Genomic DNA, 25,107 nt, shown 5'->3' with positions numbered 1-25,107 from the left:
TTATTTTGAGCTTCCTTATAAAATACATGAAAACTACTTAGAAAAATGTTTGAAACTTTTTAAAAGATATTAAAATCTGATTTTTTTCTTTTTGAATGCTTAATACGATTCACTACAAAATCAAGAAAAAAAATTACATTTTTCACACGCATGCACAGTATAAAAGAGCTATTTTAATTACTCATATCTTGCACAGTTTTTTAAAAAAAATTCTCAAATTTTAAAGCAAACATTTTTTAATTCATTTCATATTTCTCCAAAAATTTTGTTTGATTTTATTGAATATTTTGAGAGTTATAGCAAAAATACATAAAACAAAAAAAAAATACCATGTTTTCAATAAAAATACCCATATTTCCATTTCAAAATTTATAAAATGATTCTCTAAGTATTTTTTGAGAAAGATAATAAAAATAAGATAGTATAGAAGTGTTTCCATTATTTTGCCCAACTCATACATACTAATTGATAATACAAATATTTATGATTTAAATAGAAATAATATCTTTACATCGCCTTTGTTTCTGTGATTCAACAATGAAAGAGTATTCTATAATTTGACAACAATTCTCATTTAACATATTTCCTCAGGACTAGAAAAATATATTAGGATTAAAAAAGTTTCAAAAATATTAGATCAGTTAGTTATAAGGGTTACAAACAAATATTAAAGCAATTGAAAAATAAGACATTGGCAATATGTGCACGAAGAAGGGAAGAATTTAGTTCAGAATGACACAAAATTCATGTTATAAAAATAACACGAGAATAAAACAATTTAAAAATTTACCTGGCAATTCTTGTTTGATCCGAAATCACAGTCAAATACTTTAGTGCGGCCATTAAAGATTTCACAAGTGATATCTGAGCCATTTCCTTTTCCTATACCTAAATATAAAAGACTGAAAAATTATGAAAGAAAAAGTTTCAAAAATCAAGACTTGAGAACATCAAGGAAAATGTGACAAAACAGAATTTCAAGACAACTGAATCACCTGATCTGTTTTACATACATATATTTAAAAAAAAAAACTTCTAGCATCAAATAATTCAAATACAATCTAAACTAATTTAAGACTTATTGAAACATTTACCTTTCAATTTTAATAATAGAGACAGACAACATGAAACTTATTTGCATTGTGTTAATTAGAAAGGAAGATAAAGTTCAACCCCAGGGATAAAAAGTTAAGAAAACCAAACATCTAAGATTATAGAGCAATCCTCTCATACTCATAAAGCTTCTGTAAATATCTTCATATCATATATTTTATAAAACAATAATTCTATGACAATAAGTAATACACAACATGAACAGGGCAGATCCTCTTAAGTGTTTCCATTTGAATGTTCATGTTTCCCTCATAAGTAAGGTGAATTCTGAAGCAAGGAAAGAGATTCAACCACTTTTATTCTATAACAAGCTCTGCTCTGTTTATGGTTGAGAAAGGGAAAACATCCTCACAAGATTCAGTACTGGTTTTTGATTATATTCAGAGCAAAAAAAGGAACTTTATAAGAACACTATAAGCTTTAGCTTTATGATTGGTTAACAGCTAATTCAGCTATGCTACAAAATGAAAATTTGACTAGTTGTCCATGTGAAAGTAGTTCATGTTTAAAGGAGAGATCTTTTTAATTCAAAAATAATTTTCTCTCTAGTGTTAAATAAAATTACTTAGTATTTGTCTAATTTTTTTATTCATTTTTATATCCCTTCAAATTTATCTGATATTAATTCTAAAGGTTCTGTCTACCAGGTAAATCATATAATAGTTAACCAGGTTCTGATATTATTTCTGTCATGACATGGTAATTTAAAATCTTCACTATTCAACTCTTAATTCAATAACCAAGTGACTACTTTAATTGACCATGTTTAGTAAATTTCGCCTGGAATATGAAACAGCCATTTGCATTTTTTAAGAATTACACAGACTTATTTTGAATATGCTCTTCTAACTTCATTACTAAATAATGTGAACAGCAGAGATTAAAATCTGATAAGAGTTATAATTTATGTATTATTCCATTTACATCAAAAAGTTACTTAGTGATGAAAGAGTACAAAATAGTTTTTACCAGCTAAAGCAGTTATTCTGATTTTTCTTAACTTTAAAGGTATTTCTTCAGGTGGTAATCCTTTAAATTTTTCTTTAACTTCTTGAAAGTAACCAACATAACGATTCTAAAAAAATATAAACTTTAAGCATCTTACAATAGTTCTTAAAAATCATGTTACAAAACCTCTAAATTTACCTGACTAGGAGTTTCCACACCTTGGAATTTATTACTTTTTGAAAGATCAGTTCGACGATTTCCAAAATAATCCAAGCTTGCCTAAAGAAAAATATGATATAAATATACAATCATGATCTTAAAATTCTATGATATTCATACAGGTTTAAAATAAAACCTACTTAAGGCACGCTAAAATAATCTCCAAAAGAATAAATCCCTAAAAAACAAGCATCTATCACTAGAAGAGTGAATACCCACTCCATGATGTGGCTTTAATTCAATTTCAGGCAACAACTTAATTCATTAATGACTTGAATCTTAAAGACTTGTACAAAAAAGCGTTTTCACAATTTTTAAAAAACTCTTAAATTTATATTTAATTTAATGTTCAATAAACTTAAACCATTAATGCATTTTTTAGAAATAAATAATTCTTTAATAAATTGTTGAACTTTGATAAACTGTTGATAGAAGATTAAAAATGTATAACAAAAGTTAACTATAATGTTTTACAATTACACTTATATACAATCATTGAATTTCTTCTTCCTAATCCCCAAAATTAGCAGGGCTAAACAATATCCATGAAATTCATGACCCGGAGGAAGTCGGCCACCAAAAGTGGGTTTTCTAGAATGTCCAGTCCAAGTGTTCTCTTGTCCAGTCCAAGACAGTCCAGGATATGTTGGGGAGAAGCCTGCATGTTGTGGCACCTGGAGCAGTTTGGGAAGATTTCAACACTACCCTCGAACGAAAAAGACTTAAGGTGGCCGCTGGTAAGAGCCGTCTGATCCTTGCGGTTCCACCGAATGTTGAGTACACCTCCTGGACGGGTGTTCAGATACCAGTGACGTTTGGGGGTACGAGCCAGGAAACATTGTCTTCATTTTTCTTTTTCGATGCCAGTCCCATGAAGGTGAGTGAATTTGTACTCAAAGTTTCTTCTGTCCCCTCCTTAGCCAGAGTGTCGGCGATATCATTGCCCTGAACCCAGACATGAGAAGAGATCCACTGGAGGTGGACTTCACGCAGTCGTGAGAGGGTTTTAAGTTTGTGCAGGATTGAAGCTCCTATTTTGTCTCTCACTTTCCTCCAATGCGATAAGTACTGTATGGAACTGAGACTGTCAGAGAGTATCCAGATATTATTGTCATCCTGTAGTGTTAGAAGAGAATCCAGGGCAGTATCAATAGCAATGAGTTCACTTCTAAAAACTGGGCAGCAATCGGGATTCCTTTTGGTGAAGTTAAAGGAGTAATTAATTGATTTAATGTAGACACCGCTGCCAGATGATGATGCATCCGTCTGTGTACACCAGTATTGAGTGTTTGGGGATAGTATTTATAACCTCCAAAGCAAGTTGTTTAAGCAATACTGGGTGATCCAATTTCTTGTTAACTTGTGATGAAAGGTGTTGATGGAAGTAAACACCAGGAAGTCCTTCAGTTGGGTTTATAAATTGTTTATTAAGGCTATCATTGAATTTAAATAATAAATAGCAACAGCTGATAATAAATACAGAATAGCTAAATGTTTTCAATTATAAGTATGCAATATCATTTTCAGAAAAATATAAAATACACTCATGTACAGTGTGGCAACAAAAAAAAACAGGCCACCCGGAATAACTTCTGATCTAATCCTCAGATCTACACATTCTCCTGTAAGATTTCGGTACTTGAAAATTATTGTGGTAATCAAGAATGTTTTTTGAAAAGCTTATTAACACTAGAAGTATTGCATGTAACCATTTAAATTATTTTGGCGATTATTGAGAACCTTGATTAGGCAAAGTAAGTTTGTGAAAAAGCTTTCATAACTGTTTAAAAGGATAAAGTGATAAGTTTAAAGGATTTGGAAAGTGTGCTAAGTAGGTAGAATGAAATATTTCATACATCAATATTCATACATTATTTTAAAAGGCATTTCTTATATCGAGTAACATGACATCAATATTGCTCAAGTTAACCTGGATTTTTAATATACTTCTCTTTTAAGGTAATTATTTTTAATGTAAAAAAAGTGTTAATTTGGACGATTATATTTTTACATATTGGCATTTTTTAATACCAATGATTCTTTTACATCCTCTTCACTACTGAAGTATAAAGGACTATAGCAAAAAAAAAACTTATTTTACAGTTCCGAATTTCTATATTATTGTCATAAGTCACAATAATTGCCAGAGAGCTATTAATTTTAGATCCTCATACAAGGACCTCAGGCTTTAACAAAGTAAAATAATATAAATATTTCAAGTGTTACATTGCACCTAAGGTAGGAACAAACATACATAATGATGTATTATGGTTTACTTAAATACAATGATGAATAAATTTAATAATTAGTCAGAAAAAAAAATATTTAAAAATATGAAGTTTTCTTACATTGAGATGCAATACTAAATACAATACCAATGCATTACTACACGATATCTCAATTTTATAGCTATTTTAATTATGCAAACGCAAAATAAATAATTATTTAAAGGAATCTAACATTAACTATAAAAAATATTTAATTCATGGGGGTGAAATTTCAAAATTAAGGAAAAAATACAAAAGTTAAAGTTATTAAATATTAATTTTCCTTCCAATGCCAACGTGATTGACATTTTTCATTCAGGCATCAGTAGGGCAGATTTGTTGGTCACTCTTTAAGGGTACCATATTAGGTGGGCCAACATTGCTCCACAGTAAGGAGAGATAGTACAGAGAATGAAAGAACATCCATGTCTTGTCCGGGATTCGAACCCAGGACATTTCTGAGTGATGTCAGCTCCCTCACAACTATACAGTTTGGTCAGCTTTCATTAAGTGTATGTAAGTACAGTGTGCCAAAAAAACAGACCCCCTGAGAAAACTTTTGCTCAAATGATTAGATCTTCACATCCTAAAACTCATTCTTAATGGTTCAAAGGGGTGACCTCAAATATGCTAGTTGTTAAGGGAAGACAATGTTTCAAGTTACAAAATCAGAGAAAAACAAACTTTCTTTGAATAAACATCCTTTATTCAACGGATTAGGATTTTTGACCCCCAAAATATGAGGGATAGCTGCAATCTGTGAAATAAGGTTCCCATAGTTTGATCAAGAGCGTGTTTCAAAGTTTGAACCCCTTAATGCTAATTTAACTTTTTGAGTATTTTATTATATCTCCAGAACATTTTAAGCGAATGGAAAAAATTCTGCACACAGTTATAGAATTCCTTTATCCAAAATGAATTCTATGCAAAAAATAAATATCAGTAAATATTTATTATTTTATTAAATAGTCAAAAAAAGTAAAACTAACATTAAGGGGTCCAAGAAGGGTCCATTGAAGGGTTCTCTTAACCAAACTATTAGGACCATGCTTCTGAGTTTGAAGCTACCCTCTATATTTTGGGGGTTAGAAATGCAAATCCATTGAAAAAAAGGTATGCTTATTCAGAGAGAGTATGTTTTTGTGTCTGATTTCATAACTTAAAATATCGTCTGCACTAAATAATTAGCATATTTGAAATCAAACCCTCAAACTATTAAGATTGAGTCCTAGAAGGAGAAGATCCAATCATAGATTAAAAGTTATTCAGGGTGGTCCAGTTTTTTTGGCGCATCAGAAATGGTGGAGAAGTGAAATTGTTCACAAATGTTCAGTAAGCCACTCATAGTCATAACTAGGTAGTTAGGACACAGAGGATGCATATGAATAATTTTTTATCCGGTCGAATTATTGGCTGCCTAGAATGAGGGTGAACTCAGGTGGAAGCATCCAAGCAACTTGGAATTGCCAAAAGTGTCATGTTTGGACTTTGGCAATGATTCTAAAATGAAAGAAATGTTAATAGAAATTACAGTACAGATTACCCCCTCTCCAAATAATAATGCCAAGAAAACCAGGCATTCAGCAGAAACAGCCAAAAGAAACAGATAGAACACAGGACCGGCCTCTTCAACTATATGCGCCAACGGGTATGACAGTTTCAAAGAAAACCGTGTACAGACGTTTAGGAAATATTAGTCAATAAGCTCATCTAAATCCTGTCAGAAGTGTTCTGCTAATGGTAACTCACAGTTGTTAACAATTAGCATGAAGTAGATTCTCTTTTTAATAAAAACTTATGAAAAAAGAAAATATGATTTTAAGTATTCAAAAAGTTAAAAGTTCAAAACTTCAACTAACTTCAGCACTGCCAAAAAGACCAGCTTCAACAAGCCAAACACAGATCATTGTGCCAGTTCTTCCTTTTCCACCTTTACAATGAACAGCAATAACATTGTTCTTATCTTGGTCTAGCCATTCTCTCACATCTTTAACAAACCGCACCATGTCCCTAGACAAAAATTGAGATTACATTTAAATAAAAATTAAATAGAAAATTATTATTTAAAAAAAAAAATTTAATAAAACTAACAATAGGAACATTAATTAACATTATATTCACAATGAGTATTTACTAACATATTAGAAACAGCAAAGAAAATGAAAACAATTATAAACAAATTTCAACACTTTAGAAGCCAAGTTTGGTGCTATCCTGGAAAGTTTAATGAAATTAAACTGAATATTGTATATTAATAATAACTTTTCTACATAAAATCTATGTTTAAAATAAATTGAGCATGACCTGAAAAAACTGAATAAAAAATAGTAAATCACTTTAGTTAAGGTTATTTTAAACTATTCTCATACACATTGGTTATTTTAAACTATCCTCATACAAGTTGTAATAAAATCACTTAAATGTGTTTCAAACTTTTTGAATGTGTAAACAAATCAATCATAACCTGTTTAAATATTTTTAAGAGAATTTGTTTAATACTCATACAGAGCAATTTTTCATGTATGCAAGTTATCACATATTATGCTCATTAAACTCCTCATACAAGTTGTAATAAAATCACTTAAATGTGTTTCAAAAAAGTATTGAAACTTTGATTTGAGATGCAAAATCCACAATTTGTAATGAAATTAAGGATAAAAGATTTATGCAATTATTTTTATCACAAAATCACAAGTAACAGTCTTGCATTTGGTCCAATTTAATTGCATGCAATTTCTAAGTTTCCAAAAAGCTCACATTTTAATTATAGCTTTTTTGTGTAGTTTTGATGGCAAGCATGATGGTTTTTGATTGAAAACTATGTTGGTTCATCAAAGAAACCATAAAACATTTTCATCTTGGGTAGCTATAAAAAGAACTGGAAATTGTCCAGAGGAAGAAAAACACGAGAATCAGAAAACAAATTGTGTTTTAATTTTTAACTATTACCTGATTAAAACAAATCAATCATAACCTGTTTAAATATTTTTAAGAGAATTTGTTTAATACTCATATAGAGCAGCTTTTTATGTACGCAAGTTATCACATTTTATGCTCATTAAACTCTACATAAAAACTAATCTATTAAAAACTTTTTATGTTGTCTAAAGATTGTTAATTTTTCTGCAAGGCACTAGTCCTCAAATGGTAATGAGGCTTTTTTAAAGAAACTTTAAATCCACACAAATTAAATCACCACATATAATTTAATAAACACCAAATTTCTAATCAATAAATTATAGAGTTAAAGAGTATTTCAGAATCAGAGTGCAAAATTTCTTTTTTTTGCTTAAGATTTCTCTTTATTGCACTCAATGTAAACTTCTGTTAATTCAATTTTCTACAAAAGAATTCATTTTTAAACACAACCACTATTTTTAAAACATCTAATTTAAAATAAAAAGCATTAAGCTGGATATTCAAAGCTCTGCAGAGAAAGGTAGTTTGGTTTAAACTAAAATGAAACAGTCTCTAGATTATTCTACATTTATAATAAAACAAGCAAGCTTCAATTTAATGAAATAGTGAAAAAAAATCATGTGACAAGAATGACTTAGCCTTTGCATACATGAAGAATTTTCAAACTGATTGAGAAATCCAAAAGTTACTTGGAAAAAAAAAAACAATTTTTCTTAAAGGTTACTGAAGTTATCAGTTACTTGAACTTACACTGAGAAATTTAATGTACAATCAATCTTTTATTTCTGAAACATAATAAGAACTTTAAACGAAAGCATGTCCACTCACTTAATTGACGGAACATTATGATCATCAATAATGAATCTTTCAACTCTGCCGTGAAAATAAGTATCATCATATGTCTTTTCACCTTAAAAAAAAGGTCCAGTTAATTTTTATTTAAAAAAATATTTAAAGGGTATAATATTTAAATTTAACTTACTGCATAAATTGTACACCTTATAGTGATCTTTATGCTTATAATCCAGGAAACGTGCCACTTCCTACGAAAATAAAATTATAGAGAGAATCAGTTAAAAGTTAAATTCTCAAAATCTCATAATTTAAAAAGAAATTTACTTTGATAGGATTTCTGTATAGGGACATTTTTCCATGAGATGGGAAAGACATTGCTATTACTCTTTCTGCAAAAAATAAATTGAAAACAATAAAATACCAAAATAATTATTAACATAATTAAAATAATAAAGTAAAAAATTAAACAATAATTTAAAATTTTATTTGAGTTATAGTGACCAAAAAAGTAAAAAAAAGCTTTAATAAGTTTAATGTAAGATAAGCTCATTATCCATGGAGTTATGTATTGCAGGATAAACAAGCTCCACAAATAATTACAACACAACCAAATGATGATCTAAATCAACAAAAAATTTTGAAAAACAAAATACTGACTGATGGACAAAATACTTTGGATACTAACTAATTGCCACAGCTCAATGCAATTTCTTAATAACTGAACCCACATGGGGGACAAGACTAGCATCTCCATGTATAAATTAAAACTTATTTCACTTCAGCATAATATACACATGCAATGCAATGGATTCCTTCCCAAGTGAATTTACATAGAAATGACTTGGCAGATGCAAGAGCAGGCTGCTACCTCTCTTCCGCTTCCACTCTGGAACTAGCATATTTCAAGCTTTTTTCAAGGAAACAATCTCAAATTAAGAAGGATTGGTTGGTACCTCCTACTCACCATTTAGTATCTGGGTAGTAGGCCAGGCCCAGCATTGATCCTCTTTTATAACAGGAAAATCTGTACCTGTATCAAGCACCACACAAGTGACCATTTATAGAATTTACATTTCTCAAGGGTATAAAAACATAGTGACACAAACACCAGACTTCACCTAAGCATATATTGAACTGTTAGGCACTCACATGGGAGGAAATTGATTTGTCTCCTCATCTTGTGTATAATTGTTTGAATGTCAACAGATTCTTAGATCTGCATTGAAGATGGGAGAAAAGAAACAGCAGCATACTTATTTAAACTGAGGTAAATACAAACACTTTTACATTAATTTCATTGTGTGAGCTTTATTTACAAAAATAAGACTTAAAAATTTTTACCTGTAACATAAGTCAGATCTAAGTCAAAACCATCTTTTTGATATCTCCTTTTATTTTGAGATACCATTTGGCGAGCACCTTTAACCAAATTTTTTCTTTCAGTGTATAAGCGAACAAATCCTACAACTCTAATTAAACGCCCCACAACAACAAGTCTAAAAGGAAAATATAAGGGAAACATTAAAAGGAGAATAAATATAAGAAATATTTAAATGACATGGATATAAAATGCTCTTTATACATAAAAGGGTATTTTTAAACTTTTCTTACATATGCTGTCTTAAATGAGTAAAAATGCACCAGCATACACTTCTGGTTTTAGAAATACATCTAAAAAATATATTACAAAGGAAAAATAAAAAATATTTCCTGCATTAATAAACTTAAGATAAAATAGCAGGCAAAACTGATAATTACGAGGTTTGTGAATTTCTATTCTTTCTGTAAATTGAACTTCAAAAAAATTACACATTAACTATTTGTATATGTTACCGGCAAAATATGAAATCCGGCATTATATAGAATGCCTAGGCATTCTATATAATGCCTAAAACTAAGGCTCCTATACTATCAGAGCTGACCTATCAAGCAATATTGGAGCAAAAAAGTTCGCAAGTTAACGTTATGTTAGTATTGTGCTTATGTTAGCTCTTTGGAGCAAAAATAGATGATGAGTCGGCCTGTCTAATTCAGGGGTTCTACCTAAAACTAGTCGGCAAATTATGAAATGATTTATATTTCACACATTGCCTAGGCATTTTATAGAATGCCAAATGAGAGACCGGTAAAGTATGAAAGAAACGTCCTGATGAGGTTATTATGTAAATGATGTGTATGTTACTGTGAATGACCGAAATCAGTGGTTATTGACAATCCGGTGAATGTTGACAATCACAGTCGGTTTGGTGAATGTTCGAAATATTTATTACATCCGATTTGATATTAATTTATTCGTGGATATAATTACATTTATTCGATATTTTAATACTTTCTGATGATAGATAAGAAGAAACATCAGCGTAGGGCATACCAGGCAAATGTATACCGGCCAATGGCACTTGACCTTAAAAAAACAGTGTAGGGTATACCGGGCAGTGACACTTAACTAGACCTAGTATATATTTCGGACATTTACCAAAGGTCTAGTTAAGTGCCACTGCCTGGTATACCCTACACTGATATCTTTTTTAAGGTCAAGTGTCATTGCCCGGTATATATATGCCCAATACTCCAAACACTGACGTTTCTTCTAATCTAATGATTGTCAACATTCACTGGTGAAAGTCAACAACCACCGATTTCGGTCATTCACAGTAACATGCACATCATTTACATAATAACCTTGATACAATCTATAGTATTGTCTGTGGAGAATTATGTTTAGATATAAAACAAAATTTAACTAATAACTTTTTAATTTTTAATAAAACAAAGCAGATTTATAAATTTAGTACATATTTCGACTATGTGTCACCAGACATTTAAAATAACTCCCCTCATTCAGTAATATGAGTACTATAATCAGTAAAAAAATATTTAAGTAGATTTATTACCTATTTTATTGTTACATATTTATAATAGTTAAAATGAAATTTTTGTTTTAATATTGCAGTTAGCAATTAAAATATTAAAATTTTTTCTCTTAAATTTAGTATTTAATAACTAGATTTTTAGATTTCAAATCCTCTTCAGAAGTGGTAAAAATTACAAAGTATGAATAATACTGAAAAAGATTTAATCATTATTAAGGAAATACTCTCCAATACTAATACATCAAAAAATGTATTAATTTATATTGAAAATTGTGAAAATTAATTAGATACTGATTTCAGATATTTAAAATTAAATGAAAATAAAATGAAAAAAATACCCAACATATTGATGTTCAAACCAGACTTTGGAGTTCAATTTACAGTCTGGCTCACATTTACTGAAACAAATAACAGATTTCGATTTGGATGAGGTGTGGAAATTTAAAAATTTTCAAAAGTTCATTCAGGGTTCAGCCTTAAACTGTACATAAATAATTGCTTAATGTAATTCTTGTGAACGAGTCACTGAATTTTTTTCAGGAACATTATTTTGTCCCACTAGTAGGCTTCAGTGATTTCCTAAATTTAAAATTTTATGGCCAATCTAAAGACAAAAAATAAATTTAAGCAAAACACATTATCACATATTACTGAAGAGTTTTTGATGAGTTTATCCCCAAGAGTTACAACAGTTTTGGTTTTGAAAGAACCTAAAACCTTTATTGAATGGTTTGGAAATGCTTTTAAAATCCTGATGTTCTCTCTGCTGCAAAATGAAAATAAACAAAAAGCACGAGAATCGAAATTTAGTGCGTATAGACAACAAAATCCCCAATTTCAAAAATTGGACACCAAGACAGCCATTCATAAACAATTCAGTTAATTAAAATTATTATAATTATCAGTAATGAACTTAAAATTTTGCCCGACCAAGTTAAAACCTCAACCAACTATCCCCAAAATAGATCAAGATTTTATAAGGAAAATGACACAGTTAATGAAAATAAAAATCAAACAAGTCCTTCAGCACAAGTTTCTCAGGAGTTGCCTTCTAGGTCATGTAAATATTGTGATAAGCTAGGGATTACCCATGCTTATCAATGAGGTCAAAATAGCAAAAATAACTTGGGAAGCCCGTGTTGTTTAATGTCAAGAATCAATCCCAGCGCATAGACAAAAAAGTGACCAACTACAAAATTTATAACTAATAGTATCTGGACACATTCAAGTTAAAAATAACTTTCAAAGAAACGAACACCTGATTATGACAAATACTATCTTTTTAAATATAGACACATATAATTCCAACTAAAAGCTTAAAAAAATTTGAAGTCTAAAAAGAAAAAATACAGTTCATAAAGATAAACTAAACTAAGCGTAATTTAAATTTGTTAAAACATAACCAAACTGGCACCTTAAATTGAAATACACATTTAAGTACAGAATGTTAAACACACTTTGAGGAAGGGGAAGCAACATAAAATGCTTCAACAAACCTAGTAATTCTTCATTTAAATTTTATCTTAATTCCTTATTTATAATTAAACCCATCCACATAATTAGTAATTCACATCCTTTTCTAAGAATAAATAAAAGAAAGCAGGACTAACAATTTTACAATTAACAGTTTTTCCCTTAACCATGTTATAGAGTTTGAGAAATCCAGCAACCTATTTCATGAAAGAATTACAACTAATAATGTTTCTCTTTTTGCATATGACTTGAAAAATGATAGTAAACATTTGTATAACTTTTCCCTAAGACTAATAGTGAAACACAGTAATTTTAGTGTGAAGTTAATAGTTTCTCCATTACAAAATTAAAAAAAAATTCATTTTTGAGTAGCTTTGTCTGATTTTGTGCCCCTCCCGTGACTGCCACCTCAAGATTATATATGTATTTTTAAAAAAATTCTAAATGCTTGCAAAATAGTATTGCTTAGTTCAAATGGTGTAAAAGTAATAAAAACTAAAAGTAGCAAAAACAAAAGTAGTAAGAACCAAAGAAAATACAAAGAGTAAAAGTAAGGGTCATAGTTATTTAAATAATCTTCCTTTTTTTTCTTTTTCTTTTTTTTGCTACTTCATTTGGTCTAATAATAATTAAAAGTTTAAAACTTTTTTATACCTAAAATGATTAAAGTGGTAAAAAAAAAGGTTTTTATTTTATAAAGAAAAAAAGCACCTTGTTAAAATACATATGGGTCCTTGTTTGTCCTAGTCAACATTTTTTTTAATGTTAATAAGATAAAATTTAAGTCAAAATGAATCACATATACAACAAGTTTACATACCAGTTCAATAATTTTAATAACATAATTTATGACTTTTTACTTAAAATTTACTTATAATTCGATCAAACCACATGCAACAAAATGTTAGTGAGCAATATAAGAAAAAACATTTAAAAATCTGCTCTTAAATTTCTGAGACAGTCATGCTAAAAATTCACAATTCCTGCAGAGTTAGAATAAGGAAAAATACGATAATATACTAACATTTAAAACTTTTTTTTTCTCCAAAATAATGAATTAACATTTAGAAAATGAAGCAATTCAAAACTTACTTTGCATAACCAAATCCCAGGTCAACTGATGTATAAATCACAGTTACAACAAATGAAATGACTACTACAACAAGATCAACAACATTATACCAGTCATTAAAAAATCCTTTTGCCCTAAAGAGAATAAATAATGTCATTAAAAATTCGGAACTTTCTCAAAATTTATTCCTTAAAAAACAATTTCCTAGAATTCATAGTATTGTAAGGCAAATCTATAAAAAAACATGCAATCCACATTTTAAAAAAAAATTATGACACAATCTTAAATTTTTATTACTTAGATTTTAATTAGAAATAAAGCAAAAGTTGCTTGTGAGTTTGATTAATTATGCAAATAAAGAAAACCTACCTTATAACAAACATATATGATTAATTAAAAACACTGTAATGCAAGGAACTTTTGGAAAAACAGGTAGAAATGAAAAAGGAAAGAAGCTAGGTAATGTAAAATTTGGGTGAAACACATTTACTTCAATGAAAACTAGGTTTATTACATTTAATTTTCTGAATAAATACAAAATCTGTACTAAACTAAATGCACATAATAGCAATTGTAATATAGCACTATTTAGACTAAAAGGCAATAAAAAATATTTATACTAAAATACTATGAAAAGCTTACTTTCATGGCTCAAATAATTAGAATGCAGTTTTTTAAAAGTATAAAATTATTTACATGTACAATTTCCATGTTTTGAAGTACATAACAGCACATAAACTCATTTTAAACTGTATCTAAAAATAAATCTTTTGAGTTACTTTGATAAAGTCAAAAACTTACCTCAAAATAAAAAAGTAGAACAGAAGACATGTCAAGTGTAAATTAGATATTGTTGTAGATAAAGGGGTAAAATTATTTTCAGATATTTATCACAAAGCTAAGAAACAGCTACCACAAAAAACAGATTCAATGTTCCTAATAATAAAATTTTACACTCAAATGGTCACTTCAGAGTTTTATGTATGGAGTAAGTCTTTAATATGAATAGGAAAATGAGATTAACCCATAATATATTTATTACTAATGCTATTTTTGTCAGGCCAATAGCCAATGTAGTCTAGGGACAAAATTAGATCCAACTGTAATGAACTTTTACAAGAGAACATAAAGAATTGTTACTCAATTAAATTATTTTTAGCTGCAATGAAATTTGACCTAAATATTAGCTAAAATGAAAATACAGGTGTCCAAAATGAAAGATCTCAAGTAGCAAACATCAGAGCAAAAAGTAGAAATGTATCAAAAACTTTAAAAACATACATTCAATGATGCCAAACTTGACCCCCAATCTCACTCCTTAGGGATGGGATGGAAATAGCTGAAAAATCTTAAACAGGAACCATTACAGATTAAGATTTTCCAAAAAAAGTATCTGCATTTGAAATGCTAATGTTACAGTTTGATTCATACAGTTATTGCAAAATGAAGATGGCATAAAAACTGCTGATAAAAGAGCTCCTAAAAATATATGTCAGATGGAAAATAAATAAATAAAAATGGATTTGTTTGATGTTTTGATCCATATAGTTTTTAAACTATAAATATAACCAAGAATTTAAGTCAAAATATGATACATAGTAAAATATCTGATTTAAAAAAAAAATAATAAGTGTAAATACACTAAAATTCAAAGTTTACAGGTTTGAATAAAAAAAATACTAAAATTCCTAATGCTCTAACAAGAAAAACTAAGGCTGCACAATAATTATAAGAGTAAGTCTTAGTATCATTTTAATTTAAATGGATTAAAAGTTAAATAGGAAAAACTAGAATAAACATGCTAAGTTACTCAAATAAAATACATACTGTGAAAATTCCTTTACAAGGTAAGCTAGAAAAAGAAAATGATTCATAAGTTTTTAACTAGTAACTATTTTGTAAACAATTTTTCATTCAATGTTGTTTAGGTAGCATATCAGCAAGTCTAATGTCAATTTCCTTCCAAATATTTTACTATGGCTAAGAACCTTTAACTTTAGAAATTTGTAATTTAAATTAAACAATCGCACAGCAAAAGTAAACTTAAAACATGCAATTAAATTAAACAAACCAAATAAATTACAAAAATATTATAAAAAGAAAAAAAAATCACATATAGCTTCTAAGTTTTTCTTTTTGGTCAATTATGAACATTCTAACTAAATCTATCACAAAAAGCTACACAAGTTTCAATATGAATATAGTACTCACTGATTTCTAAGCTTAATTTTGTATTTATTGTTAGCATAGCATTGAAATTACATTCATGAAATTAAAGTCACAAAATTTGTCTTCATTACTTGTGAAAAGTAATAAACTGCTGTTTGTAGAAAATGCAACACCATGAAGGAATCATCAGAATCAAATGAAATTCGCAGCAAATGTCAATTATAGGATATTATGCAAATTAATAAAGTTTCAGAGCCATCGCGCGTGCGTGGCGCGCGCAGCGCCCTCTGAATTGATGCTGAAAGCGTATAAATAAAGTGCTGTAGCGGGACGTTGAAAATAGTCTATGATTATTTGTTAGTGGCAAACGTTTAGTGAGACCTGAGTATGCCTCCACGACGGAAGAATAAGAAATTCAAGCAACTTACGGAGTTTGAACGAGGGAGGATAATCGGCCTTCGAGAAGGAGGATTTTCCTATCGCGCAATAGCAGCTCGTATGCAGCGGAACAGTTCCACAGTGATGCGAGTTTGGAAGCAGTGGACCGACGAGCACCGAACAACTCGAAAAACAGGCACTGGACGACAGAAGGTGACGTCAGAGCGCGATGATCGACACCTGCTCCGCATGGCGGTGAATGATCGCACAGCTTCCTCCAGGCAGCTGGCAGCACATTGGTCTACTGCTACAGGTGTACAATTGTCGGCTTCGTCAATTCGTCGTCGTCTGCTGCGCCGTGGATTGCGTGCAAGGGTGCCATTATACAGGATTCCCCTCACGGCGGATCATCGACGGCTGCGTCGGCAGTGGGCTCTTGAGCACAGAGACTGGCGAGCTGATTGGCACCAAGTTGTCTTTTCAGATGAATCACGCTTCAATTTGTGGACCCATGATGGCCGTGTTCGTGTTAGACGTTATGCCGGTCAACGCTGCCTTCCTGAGTGTATTATTGAACGACATAGTGGTCGAACACCCGGAGTTATGGTCTGGGGTGCGATTTCGTATCATGGACGATCCAATTTGATACGAATTGAGGGTAATCTCAATAGCAACAGATACGTCCGTGAAGTGCTACAGCCCGAAGTCGTTCCTTTCCTTCAAGGCATCCCTGGAGCTATCTTTCAGCAGGATAATGCACGCCCACATGTTGCGCGGACTGTTAGAGACTTCTGTTCAGCACAACGCATGCAACTTCTTCCTTGGCCTGCTTATTCGCCGGATATGTCGCCTATTGAGCACGTGTGGGATATGGTTGGTCGGCGTCTCACTCGTGATCCGCGTCCTGCAGTTTCCAAAGACGAACTTTGGTTGCGCATACAAGCGATATGGAATTCTCTTCCTCAAGCAGATATTCAACATCTGTTTGACTCCATGCCACGTCGTATAGCAGCACTTATTGCAGCGCGTGGTGGCTGCACCAAATACTGATTTCGGACGCTTAATTTGTTTCTTTTGTTTTGAAAATTTCATCATTTATTTGTATCAGTACAAGTCGTTTCTGCATTAAATTTCATTTGATTCTGATGATTCTTTCATGGTGTTGCATTTTCTACAAACAGCAGTTTATCTTAAGACATTCTTTCTTTCAGGGGCAACATAAGCTAGAATGTTTGGGCAATCTAATTGAAACAATCATGAAAATTTCTTTTCTAAAACAGTGTACATTTCTACATTTCTATGCTTAAACAGTACTACATTTCTATGCTTGTATATTTCCTTAATGACATTTCAAAAACTGTAGGTCCAGCATAAAATTAAATTAGTCATTAGTTGACGGATGTTTTTCTTCAAAGTAATGAGAATTTTTAAAATATATTGTTGAATAAAGCATTGTGTTTCTTAAAGAATTCATTTGGTTTTAGCAATTTCAAATTGAGGCCATTGTCAGAAAAAGGTTGATCTATGATTCTTGAGGGTATTTTAACAGTTATTACACAGCAATGATGGACAATACTGGAAGAAAATTAGTCTTGTGACCCTTGAAATTAGTTTTTTTCTCACAATTAACTATTATGGACATAAACTGTTTTTCATCCTGGATAGTCACTTGCAAAATAACTAAAAAAAAAAATCAAGTAACATTTAAATATAGAAGAACCCCAATTTCATGCTATCTGTCGGACTAACATTAAAAAACGTGTGAAGCAGGTAAACTTAAAATAGGAGTAAGAAAAACATTAAATATATTTTTCAAAAATTTACACTTACAAAAAATAAAAACTAGAAAACCTTTGTAATCTTTAAATTTCTTATTTTTAGATGCAATTTCCACAATATCTTTCTCAATACTTACAATTGTTTGCAAATTTGCTTAATGGTTTACACTCTCAACTGTTTAAGTTTTTATATTTATAAACTCTTGATCAGTTATGAGTAAATTCTTCAAAAAATTTTTGCTCAATTTTCATTGTAAATTGTAAAATCCTTAAATAATTCGATCCTTAAAAATCATTAGCTATTTTATTCCGAAGGGCTAATGTTCTTATTGGATACAGAGAAGCCCTGAGAACTTTTATTAAACCCATTTGTAATTAAACAATCACAAATGGGTATTTGTACAAATGTCAATTTGTAATTAAACAATCACAAATTTTAGTACACACTGTTCAATGCTGTAGAAATCAAATTCAGAGATTCCAGAACATTTATTCTTGGATTAGAAGCATCTTGCAGGCTATGGAATAAAAAATGAAAATAAATAAATAAATGTTTACCCAATCAGTTTTTTAGATAATTCCAAGATTCAAAGTTGAAACGAAAAATTCCGCTAGCAAATTTCAAAATTTGAACTCCCATATTTTCTTTAACCACCCTTCCCGCACTTTACCCATCCCACTACACTTGTAAAATTAGAGATAATTAAAATCTTTACGAGAATTTTTATGGACCAATGGAAATAAATGTAGGAAGCGGCACAATCTACGAAATGGACAACATAAAACCACGGTGCCACAGTATCACAAGATATTTGTACTTTCATTCATTCCTTAAACATAATTACATCACTAAAATCATGCAAAGATAATACGTCATCATTTACTTAATACGGTAAGATATTACAAATAGAAAATTAATAAAGTAGATTATGTACAACAAATTTCTTAGCAATCATTTTAGCTTATGACACACCAAAAAAAAAAGTTTTATTATTTTAAATTGATAAATTAAGATAGTAAAAAGAAACAAGTTTACCCTTTAGCAGAAATTCGAATAAAAACTTCAAACAGGAAATAAGCAACAAAACATATAGCAACTATTTCAAAAGCCTCGTCTTGTTCATGAGTTTTATTTGTCATGGCTAATGCGGTAATCAAAATACTGATATCTGCAATGATCAATATCATACTGAACACCCTAAAATATCAAATGTTAAAACATTTAAAAGATAGCAACAAAAAAATCAAAACAGTTTGATAATTAATAAAAATCAAAATTACCTGAATATTAGATGCTCAACTATCCTTTTTAATTGAAATTGCATAAACCTATAATAAAACAATAGATTAAAAAGTCATGTTAAATAATAAGTGGAAATCACAACATAAGAAAAATTAAAACATTTATAACAGATGTAATAGAGCCAATTTTGCTGTCTTTGGTGAAGGGAGCATACAAGATTACTAAAACTAGAATCAATGTTATCTGAAGCTAAATATTCAATTTTACATTCAAAACTTTAAAATTATCCATTTTTTTATATTTGATCTGGTGTTACACTTTTAAAGATTTTTTAACTAGTGTTATAAAATTAATTTTTTATACTTTAAAAGTCAATTTTAATCTAACTAAATTATTAATTTAATCATTCATTAACAATTGAATCAAGTTACGTTAATCAAATTAGTCAGCATAGTGAAAAAATATTTTTTTCTGTTTTAAAGCATTGCATTGTGAAATTTAATTTCTAAGATTAATATTTGCCCATGATAATTTCAGATTAACAATTAAAGTAATTTTAACCATGCTTTCAACTACCATGTGTATGTTTGCAACGACTTGCCACACACCTATGCAATCCTATATTTTACAAGGTCTACTAACCATATAATCAGAGTGGTCATTCCACAATTTTGACATACAGACAGAAGAACAATACAGAATACAGAAGACAATACAGAAGAAAAGGATAAGGAATATTATACAATAAGGAATGTTATAAGAAGATATTAGGTATTCAAAACAAATGGTTTATTTTATACTTTTAAATAAAACTCTAGCCTTACAGTAAAAACTAGCATATGCATGTGTAAATTTAATTAAAATGTTGATTATATTAAAGTGATGTTGGGCATGAATTAAATATAATGAAAACAACAAGTTATAGTTTAAATCAAAATGCATTAACAAAACAAAAGAAATCTTGATTGACAAGTAATGACAGTTAAACAGAACACAATCTTGCATCTTAAACATTCTCAAAACATACTTAATATTGGTTAGTCGCACAATATTGGTAAATTACAATGGTCTCAGGACCTCAAGAAAGAAAACAACTACATCAGTCCTCTTGCTCTACTTCGAAACAAACAACGGGAAACCAGAACACCCTCAGGATCATTGCTTATCGGTACTAAAACCTGTGATTTTTTGTTCCAAGTAACGTAATTTTAATGTTAGCATTCCACAGTATTCAGTTCATGAATATCTTGTTGACGATGTTGGTCAACATCCTACAATGTTTGTAAATGCTAGGGGATATCGATCGACATTCTGCATCAGTTTTGCAATATTGTGCAGTATAAGAAAAGGTAATGTTTTTACGTAGCTGCTTAGGAACATTGTTCAACAAATTATGATTTTTGAGAAATTGATTGATATTGTGTGCTACTTAGAGAGTAAAACATGAAAATAAGATATTAAATATCCAGATTTTTTTTAATCATTTTAACAAATAAAAACAATATATTTTATCATGCTATGCTAAAAGTAAAACAATTTACATTTGCCAGGCTATAAGGTAATGTGAAGCCAAACTGATATTATGTATAACCTTACTGCAGACAACAAGAGGAAAAATTATTTAATAAAAAATTTAAGTTTAAAGAGTACATGTGATTAAAATTCAAACAAAATATATTTATCATAAAATAGAATGTTCCCTAACTCTTACCCAACTTCTGTACCAACTTCTTCCATTTCTGCTGGGTCTTGAATAGTAACAACATGAGAGCCACCATTATCGACAGAATTTTCAACAAAGAGAGATTGTCCCACCAATTTAGATTTCGAGATATGTATAGCCACACTACTGTTTTCCATAGTTTTGCCCACATTAACATCAATTACTTCTGAATCTGATTTGAAATTGTGGGATTCTGTTTCTTGCTCATTTTCAAAAACTTCATATTTATTCATTTTCTGCAACAATAGAATAAATAAATAGTATAATGCCTATTTAAAGCAACAAAAAAAAAGTTCATTTTAAAATAATTAAATTCCATTACATAAGATCCATTAAATATTCATACATTCAAGGAACATTAGCCAACAGTGTACCACCACTGGTTTTTAGATGTAATTCCCCTTCATCAATTATGTGCCCCTTTATTGACTAAAATAAATCTTATTTCAACAAGAACACAATAAACGTTAAAAGTTTCATGCCGAATGTGCATATTAAATATAATGGCTGAACATCTGAGAATGAACTGTCAGCCATATGCAAGGACATTGCTTTAAACATTGCCTTTAATCACATTATCACACCCCTCTTTTTAGGACATCTAATCATATATATGAGTATAAAATATTCTATCGAAGATAGTTTAAGTTACAAGGAAAGCTACACTTTTAAAAAAAATTGCCTATAGCGAAAAAGAAACGGATCATTATTTAGTTCAAAAACTAAATGCTTCAAATTTTCTGATAATAAATAAATCTTTAAAAAATTTTAAATAAAACTGAATTTTTTTCTTTTTATTTATAAAAATTCTTAATATTTACCACTGGCTATTGAAATGGGCTATAGCAGAACTCTCTACTTATTTCAACATTTTGCATGCTTTCTCCATTAGCGTGCGGAGAGTCAAAGGAGAAGGAAGTACATCAATTTCTCTCTTGATTTTCAAATAGATAAAAAAAACTTCTTAAGTTAGGAAACTATATGCTACGGAAAACTACATTGAACACAGTTCTAAAAAAAAGCATCATGGAAATTTCAAAAAAATATTTGTGACAATTAAATGCGAAAAATATAAGAAAAAAAGGAAAATATCGTAGTACATTCATATACAACTGAGATAAAGAGGAGAGTCAAGACATTGGAACCAGTCGTCTTCTCCCCAGATGGTGCATTCGGGCATTGCAATCGCAAATCAAAAGTAGCTGAAATAAGCATGACACACTCTACAAAGACAACATTTCATTTAGAATAAAATATGACTATCATTTTGAAACAAACTTAGGGATTTTTTTTTTTCAATTTTCTTTAGTTTCAAGAATTTGTTTTCTTTTGCCTAAAGGTACTTGAACACTTTCTTAGATAGAATGTTATATGAAGTCTCAAAAATACCCAAGATGGGAAAATATTCTCTTAAAAATTGGAAAAATTGTAATTGAAAAGATGTAAGATGTTTTGAAAAATGCAGATGAAGACTTCATTTTTTAAAAGAGAAGTTGGACATTTAAACATATGAGTTTGAAGTCACTATTTACATGAGAAGTGGTCATTTTTAAAATGAAAACATTTTCAACAACTTTTTAAGACTTACTCAAAAACTTATTCTTATTATGTTAAAATTAAAACAATATGTATGAAATTAATGTGATTATAATACAACACAAGAATATCTTGTTTAAATTGATTTATGAAGCAATACATTTAATAGCTATATAAGTCACTCATAAAATTTAAAGTCTTGTGTTTGGATTTCACAATAACTGTTATTTTACTTATCATTAAGTCATGCAATGAACTTAAATTAAATAAGGAAATCTCACTTTGAAAATTCGAGGTAGTTCTGTATCTGTCGCGACAACAACAAAAATCGTGAAACCACTAAATAGATTTTAAATTTGCATTATTTTCTTTAAAAAAACAACTTGTTTAGGCTTGCCCTGGAGTGTCTTTATTTTTTTCAGTGAGCAGCTGCCAAAACTTTGTGATTATTCTTCCGCAAACCACGAAATGGTCATTTTCCTGAAAATGTTATACTTAATGCACTTTCTAAAACAACTCAAAAATTTAGCTCCAAGCTAAACAAACAAATTTATACCAGATAAAATATTTTTAGTCAGTCGCTAGCGTCAAACTAAAACAATTTTAATCAAATGCTTCAGTAAACAAATGTAACAGTTTTGACAAAATAAATAGAAAGATACTACAAACATAAAATTAAAATACATTACTTATTTTATTGCCATGATGGAAATTTTCCCAACTTAAGAAAGAAATCGTAAGCAAGCAGCATATTGATAACATAGACCACAAAACCAAAACAAGTTTCTTTTTTACAAAACTTGTAATTGTTATTAACTTTATTTAAAAGAAAAGTAATATATTACCTGCAGCGAGGATCGTTGACCCTATATAAGGAAATTTAGTAAACAGTTAGATGCAACCAACGGAACAAATCGGAAGTTTACGCCTCCTTGAAGCGAAAAATTCATTCACTTGAAGTATTGACATCCATAACGAAAGTAAAATTTCGTGCGTGTTCTGAATTTTTACGGTTACAGAGAATAGATGTGTAAACAACAACAATCTCGAGCTTTAGACCTGCTTTACTTCTGGTTAGAAAGTATACAGCTGCTTACTACACCTAATGGATGGTGTTTTCTACACTAGGGAACGCTGCAAGCTCCATTCCGTCTATACTTCCGGGTTACTGTTACCGGTGTGTTTTGAAGCCATTTGGCTCGCAACGTTATTATTGTGTTGTGAGATTCTTGCAAACGTGGTATTTTGCTAGACTTAGAAAGACCTAGGTTTTTTTAGCAATTCCGATTTGGCCTCTATTTACTTGCAACTTATACCCTTATACGCGGATTTACTTGAAGTCTTAATGCACTTGATGCGATAACAACGAAGGAAAAGAAGCTAAATTCTATTTCTTTTATTTAATAAAAGCGAGCTTTAATTTTCTTTAAGAATGTAATTATTCGGATATCAAACGACAAAAAAAAAATATCTAAAAACCAGTGCCATTCATATTTGGTACGGCTTGGTAATTTTGAAATAATTTTTTAGAATGGCAGTCAACCAATAGACTTCAATTCGCGATCGCAACACTCGAATACGCCATCTGGGGAGAGACCGGTTTCATGCCTTTAGCCCTTCTCCCTTCCCTCTCCTCCTCTTTTCAGTTGTATAGGAATGAACTACGATAATTTCCCTTTTCTTAATATTTTTCCCTTTTATTTAATAAAAATATTTTTTAAAATTTCTATGATACTTTTCTTTAGAACTATGTTTAATGTAGTTTTCAGTTCCATATAGTTTTTTAAGTTAAAAGATTTTAATCTATGTGAAAATCAAGAGAGAAACTAACGTACTTCCTTCCTCTATTCCACACGCTATGGGGGAAAGCATGTGAAGTGTTGCCATAGGAAAAGAGTTCTGCTCTACGCCACCTGCAGCCCATTTCGATCGCCAATGTTAAAAGTAGAAGCTACCCTTACGAAAATGTAAAGTAATTTTGAGGTATCTTTGAAGTACTTTCGAGGTGTTGAAGCTGTTTTGAGGAATATTTGAGGTTTGTAAGGAAACAACATAAATATTATACCTCAAAAAAGTTGTAAGTGAGGTGTGCGATATTGTTTTACATACACTTCAGCTAATTTTGAGGATGTTTAAAATTCACTTCAAATCAACCAGGCTGATGAGGTGATTTTCTAGGTATACGGGGTATTTTTTTTACACTTGTAGCAAAAAAGGTATTTATGAGGTATAAGAAAATTTACCTCATGTTAACTAAAGAGCGTGAGGTATTTATTGAGGTGTATGAAGTCATTTTAGTTATACCTAACCTCGTTTTGAGGTTTTTTTAAAGTTAGCTTCATACAAACTAGCGCTATGAGGTGATTTTTAAGGTATACTGGTTGTTTTTCTGTCTATTTTGCGCAGTTGTAGTTGACTAATAAGTAGTAGTAGTTGACTACACTGTTAAAACGTATTGTCAAACTATAAACAAAGGCAGGTGCATAGCGGGCAGTTGCCCAGGGCCCCACATTAGAGGGGATCCCCCAAATTGAATTGAAAGCTTATTTTGGGTTTCCTTGATTAATGAACTTTTTTTAAGCAAAATATAAATACAGTGTA

The 25,107-nt window shown here is 30.1% G+C and overlaps 1 protein-coding gene across 2 annotated transcripts in view; it reads right to left on the bottom strand.

Moving 5' to 3' along the window:
• LOC107443720 (phosphatidylinositol 3,4,5-trisphosphate 3-phosphatase TPTE2) overlaps positions 1–23,572 on the bottom strand; it is a 30,809-nt gene extending 7,237 nt beyond the window's left edge. Inside the window, exons 1-13 of one of the 2 annotated variants that reach the window (XM_016057676.5) lie at positions 23,352–23,572; positions 20,959–21,206; positions 19,286–19,333; positions 19,041–19,202; positions 13,700–13,813; positions 9,603–9,757; positions 8,586–8,650; positions 8,449–8,509; positions 8,295–8,376; positions 6,407–6,557; positions 2,260–2,340; positions 2,083–2,188; positions 791–888 (exon numbers count right to left, since the gene is read on the bottom strand). In XM_016057676.5, coding sequence (XP_015913162.2) covers positions 791–888; positions 2,083–2,188; positions 2,260–2,340; positions 6,407–6,557; positions 8,295–8,376; positions 8,449–8,509; positions 8,586–8,650; positions 9,603–9,757; positions 13,700–13,813; positions 19,041–19,202; positions 19,286–19,333; positions 20,959–21,203 — 1,368 coding nt within the window. In that variant the 5' untranslated portion in view covers positions 21,204–21,206; positions 23,352–23,572. The other variant, XM_016057684.5, reaches the window with a different exon arrangement.
• Between the last annotated feature and the right edge of the window lie 1,535 nt (positions 23,573–25,107).

This window comes from Parasteatoda tepidariorum, chromosome 12 (genome assembly GCF_982258835.1).
Source record: "Parasteatoda tepidariorum strain Cologne lab strain chromosome 12, Ptep-v5.0, whole genome shotgun sequence".
In the NCBI taxonomy this organism is placed as follows: Eukaryota; Metazoa; Arthropoda; class Arachnida; order Araneae; family Theridiidae; genus Parasteatoda; species Parasteatoda tepidariorum.
This window is presented reverse-complemented; position numbering and strand designations above follow the sequence as displayed.